Genomic DNA, 12,175 nt, shown 5'->3' with positions numbered 1-12,175 from the left:
AAAAGGGGGCCGTTGGCGTAATAGACTTTTCACTCAACGGGGTCACTCAGCGAATTATTAACTACGTCATTACATTTTACTTGTAATTTAAGAAATGTTATATGTTGCTGGCATTTTTGTCCATATCTTGTATTACAGCCTATAATGAATATTAATGGTTGATTATCATAACGAATTAATTAATAGAATTAATATCTTATCACATATACCTTGGTGATATAAAAATGTTAAGAAAAAAAAAGAAGACAATTTATAAGGCGTGTTTGGTAATATTTATAGCAGTTGTATAATTATATATACAGAATTTTTGAATACTTTGGTCAAAAACTCCTTTAATTTCTGTTTTTATTTTTAAGGAGTTGTAAATAGCTGACAACCACAAAGAGTTGATTTCACTTATTTACTTATCTATTCTATTTTTTCTGTTTTTCTCCAACCTTTTTCAACCACTCCCATTGCACATCGTTACCACCGACCACCATTGCCAATAACCTCCTTCCCCAACCACCTCCCTTGGCCGCAAGCCTTCTATCGTCAGCAACCACTTTTGGCCACAATTGCCCACGGTAGACAACCACCTCTTGTCACTGCCAACCACCTCCAGCCACCACCAACTACCTCTCACTGATAGCAACCATCTTCAGTTACCACCTCTCGCATCCAACAACAATTTTCGACTATCATCTCCAATCGTCGACAATTACCTCTTTCACTTGTTTTCAAAATAAATTTTAAAATATTCGTTTACCAAGCATGATTTATGAAATCAATAATATATTAGTGATATGACACCAATTGCATTATTGGAGCGAATTATGTTTTAATTTATGAAATTTCATCATTGTATGACACATTTGGCAGTAAAAATAAAAAACAAAAGAATTTGTATGCCATTTTTCTTCCAAAAGACTGAAATTCTCCATGGTGTCAACCTCTCAATCTCTAAAAATTTAATATTTTATTAGGTTAATTAGTGAAAAATCCACACTTATGCGGTCATATAAAATTTTGTCTAAGGTATAATCTTTTTTGCTGATAAAAACATGCGTTGAAAGTCGTCATTGCCATAAAATTAGCCCAAAAGTCATTGGGGACTGAGAACGGTGGCTAGTGACGATGAGGTGAATAAATAAGTGACATTAAAAGCAGACCTCTAACCTAAGTACCTTATTTTATTTCTAGATCCAATGGGGTCTTTTTTCGAGCAAGCTAGTGATCGCCTAGTCTTAGAAAAATAACAAACATTGCATCCTTAAAAAATGAAGTTCATATAAATAGTTGTATCAATAGACAAGACCATGTCTCATATTAGAGTTTTGGCAGCATCAAAGTGACCATACTTTTGGGTTTTGCCACACCAATTTGGATAATACAAAGATTGATATATCATAGAAGTTGATTAGAAATCCATCTTTCGAACATCGTATAACATTCAATAGGCTTTTGCTCGGAAGCTGTATGTCCTCCTCCCTGTTAACACACAAAAAAGAGAGGTTAATTTCACTTTCTTTTATCATTCTAACTATTGTCATTTTTATTTTTTATTTTTATTTTGAAATTATTAATTTTATCTATTTGGTCTATAGAGTGTTTTATTTGTTTATTTTTATTTCAGTTCATATGTTCACAAGATAAAATGTCCAAATTAATAGTGGTGGAAATCTAACCTGGTACCCCTATTCAAAAGGTAGTTTTATAATTTGCACAATCTAAATCTAAATCATATAATTAAGCACTTGTCTTATTATTCACAACTTAGGTAACCAAAGGGAAACTCTATGGTTTGGGGTGTATATCATATGCACCTTATTATAAATTAATATAATTTTATTACAAAATTCCATAATATCAATTACAAAATGCATAATCTCACCACAAATTGGTGTAACAAAAAATGTCACAATCAAACCACAAACTTTTGTTACATGAATCCCAAAGTTTTGGACGTTTTGTTACGTTAATTTATGACGATATTACGTATTTTATAATTGATATTATGAATTTTCATAATAAAATTACATCAATTTATGGTAGGGTGTATATGTTATGCATCTTAAGGGGTGCACACTATAGGCTTCCCATAACCAAATACCCATATTTCGCTTCACCCCTTATTTCAAAATAGTGAGCAAGAAAAATGAGTTTTGCATTATATTGTTTAAATTGTTTAAATTTTGAAATGACATTTTTACCCATCAAGTTAGCCTTAGCAGTTACTAATTTATTTTTCATTTGGCTATGGTTTAAAAGCCAACTTATTGGTTAAAAAAAATTATTTTTCTAAAAAGCCTTATCTCATCTGACTAATTCATGTTTTGCCAAAAATGAACTTTAACTACTCAAAAGTCTGTAGAAAAATCATTAAAGTTAAGAATGTGCTAAATAAATTAGCTTTTTTAGCATTAAAAGTTTTTGTAGACTTTCTTTTAGCCAAAAAAAAACTAGTTTTTTTTCAATAGACAATCATCTCCGATTAGATCACATCACCTCACATTAGAAACTCTAAGAAATAATTAGACGAAATTCATAGAAATAGAATAAAAAATGATAGTTTAAGAGATAAAAATAAAAACGACGTAATAAAAAATATGAAGGACGTAAACAAACAAACAAAAAAAAGAGCATACTTCACGTTTGGTACTATTTTCATTTTATTCTTCTAAAATTAAAAAGAAAAAACAAAATTGATGCAGAAAACTTTTTGGCTAACTGTTTTTTCTCTTGAAAATATTTTTGAGAACATCTTTTTTTTTTTAGAAATACTTTTAAATTATTTTCTCAATTTTTAAGAACTGTTTTTACACAAAAATGAAAGGGATAAGTGTTTTCAATTTTTTTATTATTTTTATTTTCAAAAACATGAATAACAAAAATAAAAAAATTCAAAGCGATACCAAACACATTTGAAAAATATGGAAAACAAGTGAAGAGGAGAAATTTCATACCTTGATGGTAGCAAAGGTCATCCAATTTGAGTAAGTCCTTGTATAACTACACATTGGCAATCAAAAATAAACAAATAAATAAAATAACTTTTTTAGTAAGTTTTAAAAATGAATATGAAAAGTTGAACTGAACCTACCCGGCAACTTGGCCATGGACCCACCATGAACGCCACTCATCAACAATGGAATAATTGAGAGCTCTGATCCATGCTTGAGTTGCCAAGAATGGAATCCACATGTCGTGATCACCACTGTTTCAACCATCATTACTCCACCAGCTTTCTTAATTATTATTAGGGGAAATTACTATTTTAATTTATTGATTTAAATTTCATTTTTATTTTTATTATTGTAAATTAAATAATTTAGACTCTACCCTATAATTCTCGTTTTAATTTGATTATTTCGTTCATATTGAAAGGCAAAATTAATGACTTTGAGACACTTATGACAGAAGAATTAAATTTAAACATGACTTCAAATGTATTGACTAAATTGTTCAAATTTACACAATAAAGATCAAAGTAAAAACTTGAATCAAATTATGTAAGTGAAAAGTATTAATTACTTTTTTTTGGAACCAAATTATCTTTAGTTGAACAAAAAATTGGTTATGTCCAGTTACCTTAGGTCCTTTAATGATCCAAATAATTCATTAGGTGGGTCTCCCTATAGGTAGATTATACATAAGAAAAATTAAATAGATTTGATAATTATTATTAATAATTTCAGCATATTTAACTTCAGAAAAATAACCACGTGTATTGATTTCAAGCAACTGGTATGTTCTTTTAACGATAAATCTTTGTTGTTCAAATATTATTTTTTTTAAGACAAATATAATAAAATTATATAATTACAATTTATTAGATCAATTTTTTTAAAGACAAAATATAATAAAATTATAAAATTACAATTTATTAGATCAATCTTCTTTATTGTTGGTAGATGACCAACACAATAAGACTTCCCAAAATAAGTAATTTAAATCATCAAAATAAAATATGTTGCAACGCTCAAAGCCAAGCAGATAGAATTAGACCTCCTTTAAGATTCTTATTCATGGGAGCCTCTGTGGGGGCTTTTCCCATATTAAGCCTCTTTTGCATCTTATTTTTCAAACTAGGCCTAGTTTGAACGGATTTTCCAAGCTAGGCTAAAGCGCTATTACAAATCGCGCTTTCACTGTTTGGAGCCTAAAATTTGATGAATAGTGAAAATGCTATTTAAAAACGCGTTTTTGATTAAGAAAGCGCTGTTCCAAATCACGCTTTTAACATAAATTTTTTTTCTGAAGAAAACGCTATTTGAAATAGCGCTTTCACTGTGCATATGACGAAATCGCAGTTCCAAACCACGTTTTTACTGCGCATATATGTTTTCTTAAGAAAATGTTTATAATATATTAAAATGTGATTAACATAAAACTTAAGTGCTTTGTAGCACAAATGGTAACGCACTTGTTTTGCACCACAGTGGCGTGGGTTCAATCCGCGGGAGTTGCTACCTTTCAATTAAGTTCAACTTTTTTTTTTTTTTTTTTTTTTCACTCACTCTATACTTTATATATTTATTATGTAATTTTTTTTTATCAAAAAAAAGTAAAATGTTTGTTTGGTTAACTAAAAATCAACTTTATAAAATATAATTTTTTTCAAAATGTCAACATGATTGTTTAAAAAGTATTCAGTGTATTTGGTTTGAATTTTTTGGATTTAATTATTTGAAAATTGAGTTTTTTTATTTTCGTATTTTTTGTTTTTAGTGAATATTTTTAAAATTTTAAACATTTTTTTTTTACTTTTTTAGATGCACCTTAGTTAGATGTATCTAAAAAGCAAAAAAATTGTGAAAAAATATTTTTAAAAATTAATAAATACATAAAAATACAAAAAATGTACTGAAGAAATATTTTTATATTTTTAGTATCTTTTCAGCAAATTATCATTTTTTTTAGCAAAATGTACTCAAAAAAATATTCACAGTGAAAGCGTCCTCAAAAAATATTTTTTTAGCAAAATGTACGCTTTTAAAATATATTAAAATATTTTAAAAGCGTACATTTTTTTATTTTTTCATAAATATATAAAGTATAGAGTGAGTGAAAAAATACAAAAATACAAAAAATATACTGAAAAAATTAATACAAAATATTAATTTTTTCAGCAAAATGTACTCAAAAAATGTACGTAAAATATTTTAAAAGCGTACATATTTTTATTTTTTCATAAATATATAAAGTATAGAGTGAGTGAAAAAATACAAAAATATAAAAAATATACTGAAAAAATTAATACAAAATATTAATTTTAAATATTAATACATTTTTTTAGTACATTTTGCTAAAAAAAAATTGTATTTTGTATTAATTTTTTCAATATATTTTACAGAGTGATATACAAAATTTTACAACTTCACAAAATTTTGTAAATCAACCCTGTAAATTTTTTTTTCGAATTTTACACATTAAAAATTTTATATCAGCGCTGTTCCAAATCACGTATTTTGTATTTTATAGAGTTGATTTTTAGTTAACCAAACAAACATTTTACTTTTTTTTGATAAAAAAATTACATAATAAATATATAAAGTATAGAGTGAGTGGAAGAAAAAAAAAAAAAAAAAAAGAGTTAAACTCAAAAAAAAAAATATCATAATAAATATATAAAGTATAGAGTGAGTAAAAATAAATAAATAAATAAAATAAAGAGTTAAACTTAATTGAAAGGCAGCAACTCCCGCAGATTGAACCCACGCTACTGTGGTGCCAAACAAGTGCAGTACCATTTATGCTACAAAGCACTTAAGTTTTATGTTGATTACATTTTAATATATTATAAACATTTTCTTAAGAAAATAGACATGCAAAGTGAAAACGTGGTTTGGAACCGCGATTTCGTCATATGCACAGTGAAAGTGCTATTTTAAATAGCGTTTTCTTCAGAAAATTTTTTTATATTAAAAGCGTGATTTTCAACAACGCTTTCTTAATCAAAAGCGCATTTTTAAATAGCGTTTTCACTATTCATCAAATTTAGGCTCCAAACAATGAAAGCGCGATTTGTAATAGCGCTTTAGCCTAGTTTGGGAAACCCGTCTAAACTAGGCCTAGTTTGAGAAATAAGATGCAAAAGAGGCTTAATATGGGAAAAGCCCCGCCTCTCTATACACCACACATTAGTTTCTCTACACTCGTCATTTTCTAAATTATTTTTAAGGTAAATTACACTAACGGTCTCTATACTTTAGGGCTTGTATCATTTTTCGTCCCTAACTTTTCAATTGTGAAACATTTGATCTTGAATTTTAAATCTTATTCCAAATAAGGACAATTGAAGATACTATTGGATTTTTTAAGGACAAAATTATCAATTTAATAAAATATAAATTAATTTGACAAAAATAAATGTTAAAAATTATTTTTGAATTTTTAAATATTATCTCTACCTACTAAAGATAAAATTATATAAAATTGATAAATCTTTTAGACATTTATTTTTTTTTACCAAATTAATTTTTATTATGTATTCGGAAGATGATCATGTAAAATTAATTTTTAAAAATTAATCATGTAATTTTTATCAATTTTACATAATTTTATTTTTGGTGGGTAGAAATAATTTTAAAAAAAATTTAAAATATTGTTTTGACATTTATTTTTGTCAAATTAGTTTATATTTGATCAAATTGACATTTTTGCCCTTGAAATTAATCAATGGTATGTTTAATTGTCCTTATTTGGAATAAGATTCAAAATGCAGAGTCCAATGTGTCGCAATTGAAAAGTCAGGGACTAAAGTGACACAAGCCCCAAACTACAGGGACTGTTAGTATAATTTGTCCTTATTTTTATTACCATGTATTTCTCATTGAAATTACCATTTAAGAATTGAAACCTTAAATTCTAAAGATCAATTTCCTTATTACACCAAGCCACCCATTTTCCCAGTTGAGGCCCATCGCCACCCCTCTCATCTCCGTTCCCCATCATTGCCAAACCCTTTGTACTCCCTCATCTGTCATCCTCCTCTTGAGTACCTCATCTCTCTCACCTCACTATCCTTTCCCTCATGGCCAATCATTCTCCTCCGCAACGTCCACTATCTCTTCTCACCAAGGCTCCTTTGTATAGGGAAGACCTCACCGTTTAAGAAGTAACCATAGAAATGATGGAACCCACTATTTCTTTTACTTTTTTATATATATATTTTTGATACCTAGTAAAATACAATTTCTAAAATCCTAGTCGTCATCATTGTTACCACCTTTGAAACCCTAGATTGAGATATTGAGACTCCCCTTCTTGTAGATCTGAGAGTGAGAAGAGTGGGAAAGGTAGGAGAATGAGAGAATGAGTGGAAAAGTCAAGAAGATAGGGGGCGTAGAGAGATAGAGTGAGGTAAGGGATGCATATAAGATTAGAATATTGGGCATCCACTACATAATTTTTTTTTGTTATTATCACCTTACTATAAAATTCCAATTTTATTTCCATTTTTAACCTTCCAAACCTAACCCTAATTCTATACCACCCACTGCCACCATCTCCGGCTATGACCTCCAACCCCTTCCTACACTTCCTTACTTCTGTTTTCCACTCTTAGCCTCTTTCCATCCATGCCACCCCTAGCTCCATTTCCACCTCTCCCAACCCTTTTCTTCCCTACCTTTTCCCACCCCTTCCCAGCTCCTCTTTATCTTCTTGTTTCTCTCCTAACAATCCTTATCCCCTTCTTATTTCTCCACAACCCCCTTTGAGAGAGAAAGAGAAATCGTGCATGCATCAGAGAGAGAGAGAGAGAGAGAGAGAGAGAGACTCATAAAAATGAGAGGAGAAGAGAAAGAGATTGGGTGGTGTTGAGAGATGAAGAATATGAACAGGAGAGTGTTGAATGAGAGATGTGGAAGGAAAAGTGACGATAGAGATGATGATGGGAAGAGGGAGAAGATGGCAGGAATGGTATTGAGAACTGGTAGGTTGGATGGAGATGGGTTAATAGGTAGCGGGAAGATAGAAAATGGGCTATAGAAATTGAAGGTAGAGGATAAGGATTTGGGTTTCAAATGTTAAGAATGATAGTAGAATTGAGATTTAAGGATGGTGTTCAAATTAGGGCTAGCAAGGTGGGTTTGGGCGGGTTAAGGAGTGGCAAAAAATGTGGGGGAGGGACTGCCAAAAGTGAAAGTTAAAGAGATTTCAAAGAATCAAGAATTTCTTTATTAGATGAATATAATCTCAATACACAGGTTTAGACACGTGAGTGTAACAACCTAACTCAACTATAGTTCTAACCAACTTACAACTGATTCTAACATAACTATGGTTTGGTAACTAAATGCTGACTGGACTTCTTTTCCCTTGACTCTGGTTGAGCTTCTAACTTGGAGATATCCTTTAACAGCAGGATGATAGCCAATAAAAACACATGGAATAGAACGAGGTTGTAACTTGTGGGAAGTATATGGCTTTAACCAAGGATAACACCGGTAACCAAAGGTGGAAAGAATAGAATAATCTGGAGGATGAGCAACTAGAACCTCAAAAGGGGTAAGAAAGTTGAGCTTGGCAACCGGAAGGCGATCAATTAACATGACAGCTGTAGCAATAGCATCAAACCAAAATTGAATGGGAATAGCAAATTGATGCATAAGAGCAATAGTAGTGTCAACAATGTAGTGATGTTTTCTCTCAGCTACCCCATTCTGAGCAGGGGTGTGGGGACAGGTTAATTGATGCTGGATGCCATGGGCAGTGAGGAAATGTTGAAACTTAAGAGAAAGATATTCACCACCATTGTCACTACGGAGAATTTGAAGATAAGTAGAAAATTGATTTGCAACAAACATTTTAAACTCAAGAAATTTGTTAAAAACCTCACTCTTATAGGAAAGAGGAAACAACCAAGTGAATTTACTATAGTCATCAATGAAAAGTACATAATAGCGATATCCAGCAACGGAGGGAGAAAAAGGCCCCCAAACATCAGTATGGATCAATACCAGAGGCTTATTTACAGTAGTATTTGAGAGACTAAAGGCAAGCATGTGACTATTAGAGACACAACAATGAGTACACAAGGTGCCGGAACTAGTATTAGGAAAAGAAATATTAGTAGTCTTGGAGAGTTGCTTCTGCTTCTGAAGAGAGGGATGACCCAATCTAAGATGCCAATCAGAGGAAGAGGACACAGTAGCAGAACTGTGAAAACAATGTGAAGAAGATGGAGATGAAGATGGCATAGAAAGAGGATATAGACCATTAGTATGATGGCCTTGAAACAGTAGTTTCTTGGTGACTTTGTCCTGAATAACAAAAGAATGTTCATCAAATGTAACAGTACAGTTGTTATCAGCAGCTAGTTTTTGAACAGAAAGGAGATTAGAAGAGATAGAAGGAACATGAAGAATATCATGAAGTTTAAGAGTAGTAGGAGTGGGAAGCAAACCAGTGCCAGTATGATGAATAGCCAATTGATTTCCATCACCAATGGTAACATGATCCTCACCTTCATATGGTTGATAGAGAGATAGATTGTTGAGATTATTAGTGAGATGACTAGTAGCCCTAGAATCAAGGTACCAATTCGCATTGTTGTTGTTAGATAAAGAAGAGGCAACATAAGCCTTAGGGGAAGTACCTCTCATAGTAGATGAAGAACCTTGAAAACTTTGATCCATTCTGTACCAGCAGTCAAGAGCCGTGTGATTGGCTTTGCCACAAATTTGACAAATGAGTAAACTAGTAGGAGAACCAGAAGAATAAGAAGCAGAGGCAGAATTTGGAGTAGAAAGTCTACTGCCTCTACCACTGCGGTTACGATTTCCCTTGAAAAATCGACCACCTCTGTTGAAATTTCTAGAATAGCCACCACGATAACCTCCTCTGACAGACTTAGCAAATGGAGAAGAATTTTGCCTATTAGAAACATACGCAAAAGGCACATCGGCAGAACCAGAGTGCTTGGCTGAAGACTTAACATGAACAGCTTCAGAGCAGAGTAACGAACATAGACAATCGACAGAAATAGACTTAGCTCGTGCTTGAATGGTAGTCTTGAAGGCGCTGTACTCATCTGGCAAACCATTTAGAATGATAAGCACTAAATCTTCATCATCAATTGGAGAGGAGACCAGAGTTAACTGATCTGAGAGAGTCTTTACTTGACCTAGATAATCCTCCATTAAATGCCCTTTCTTGGAGAGACGATTCAATTGATTCTTGAGCTGATGTATATGAGACCGAGAGAGAGAGGGAAATTGTTTTTCCAGTGATATCCATACCTCAAAGCTTGATTTGCAAGAGCAAACCGCTGTGAAGATCGGTGGAGATAAAGTTGCGGTGATGCAACTTAACAAATGTGCATCAACAGTTAACCATTGTTGATGTTTTGGATTCACGACCTCTTTGTTCGAAGAATCAAGAACAATCGATGGAGGACACAACAATGATCCATCAACATAGCAGAGAAGCTTTGTCGCTCATAAAATATTGAGCAATTGATTTTTCCACACGATGTAATTGGAAGAATCAAGCTTCACATTCACAAAAGAATTGATATTTGAGATGAGTAATGTGAGATTTGGAGGGAGATTTGATGGATCTGCCATGGAACAAACCTAGGGCTCGTTGGAGCTCAAAGATGCTTTGATACCATAAAGAGATTTCAAAGAATCAAGAATTTCTTTATTAGATGAATATAATCTCAATACATAGATTTATACACGTGAGTGTAAAAACCTAACTCAACTATAGTTCTAACCAACTTACAACTGATTCTAACATAACTATGGTTTGGTAACTAAATGCTGACTGGACTTCTTTTCCTTTGACTCTGGTTGAGCTTCTAACTTGGACTGTATTATCTCATCAAAAGTAAGTGCTAGGATTAGGGTTTCAAATGTTAGAGATAATGATAGAATTGAGATTAAGGTCGGTGTTCAAAGTAAAAGATAAAATTTTTAAATTTTGAGGTGACAGTTCAAAGAAAATAATGGTCCAAAGATTGGTGAATGCTATTAACATCACTTTTTTAAATGAGTATAATGAGATAAAATAGTGTGTAAATAGAAGCACCCCTATTTTTTGGACTTAAAAGCTTGGTTTAATGCAAGAAACATAGTGATCTCACCTGAATATAAGGGACCTATAACCTTTAGTGCTGAGGTTTACATGGTATTGGAAACTGTCCCAAATTGTTATAGTGTAAGACAATTTGTTGCATCTTATCCATTCCGTTATGCTTCCCTGTTTTAAGAAGTACAATTCATTTTCTTGTCATTTTTCTTATAAATAGTTTTAAATATAGACAAGCATGTATGTCACTTTAACTCCTGAACTAAAAATTGTGTCAGTTAATCCTACACATTCATTAATCTTTTTCAATTTGGACCTTAATGGTGCAAGTGCCCTTTCATCTATTGGGGTAAATTACACTTTACTCTCTTAAACTATCATTTAGGCCTCGTTTGGGAATATATTTTTTTAGTAACTTTTTGATTTTTTGGCTAAAATGTTATGTAAAAAAAACTAGTATGTTTAGGATGATTTTTTAGCTTTTTACGAAAAGATATGCAAAAAGTAAAGAGAAAATGAAATCTTTGACTTTTTAGTATAAATTGTTGACTTTTTAGTGTTTTTAGTAACTTTTTGACTTTTTGACTAAAAGAGGCACTTGTCAAATGAGGCCTTAGTATCACTTTACTTCCCTCAACCAAAAAAATACTACACTCCGTTTGGGGACTTACCTTTTCAGTCAAAAAGTCAAAAAGTTACTTTTTTAACCAAAAAGCCAACAACTCATACCAAAAAGTTAAAGATTCTCTTTTCTCTCTACTTTTTGCACATCTTTTCGTAATTAGCTAAAAAGTCATCCCAAACATATAAATTTTTTTACCTACTGTTTTAGCCAAATAGCCAAAAAGTTACTAAATTAGCATATTCCCAAACAAGGCCTTTGTTTGGTATTTCAACTCAACTACAGTTTTTGAGTTATTTTGTTTTCAGTAAAACTTTTTCATATGTTAATCAAAAACAAATTTCTTAAATTTTTATATGCATTTAATTTAAATATACCTAAAAAGTAAAATATTTGTGAAGAAAAATCTTTAAAAAAAAAAAGTTCACAAAAATGAAAACTAAAAAATATAAAGATAAAAAACAAAATTAAAACTGGTATATTTTTGTATTTCTTTTATCTTTAGTGAATGTTTTGTTAGATTTATTCATAAAT

General features: G+C 31.2%; 1 protein-coding gene across 1 annotated transcript in view; it reads right to left on the bottom strand.

Annotated features, from left to right (window-relative positions):
- Positions 1-1,226: 1,226 nt before the first annotated feature.
- LOC114261916 (serine carboxypeptidase-like 11) overlaps positions 1,227-12,175 on the bottom strand; it is a 31,535-nt gene continuing 20,586 nt past the window's right edge. The window contains exons 11-14 of the mRNA XM_082912392.1: positions 11,075-11,190; positions 3,083-3,196; positions 2,946-2,991; positions 1,227-1,470 (exon numbers count right to left, since the gene is read on the bottom strand). Coding sequence (XP_082768518.1) covers positions 1,387-1,470; positions 2,946-2,991; positions 3,083-3,196; positions 11,075-11,190 — 360 coding nt within the window. The 3' untranslated portion in view covers positions 1,227-1,386. The remainder of the gene's footprint in view (positions 1,471-2,945; positions 2,992-3,082; positions 3,197-11,074; positions 11,191-12,175) is intronic.

Source organism: Camellia sinensis, unplaced genomic scaffold (assembly GCF_055761805.1).
Source record: "Camellia sinensis isolate YWXY unplaced genomic scaffold, ASM5576180v1 Unanchor3, whole genome shotgun sequence".
Lineage (NCBI taxonomy): Eukaryota > Viridiplantae > Streptophyta > Magnoliopsida > Ericales > Theaceae > Camellia > Camellia sinensis.
Note: the sequence above shows the minus strand (reverse complement) of the source record. Positions and strands in the feature narration are given on the sequence as shown.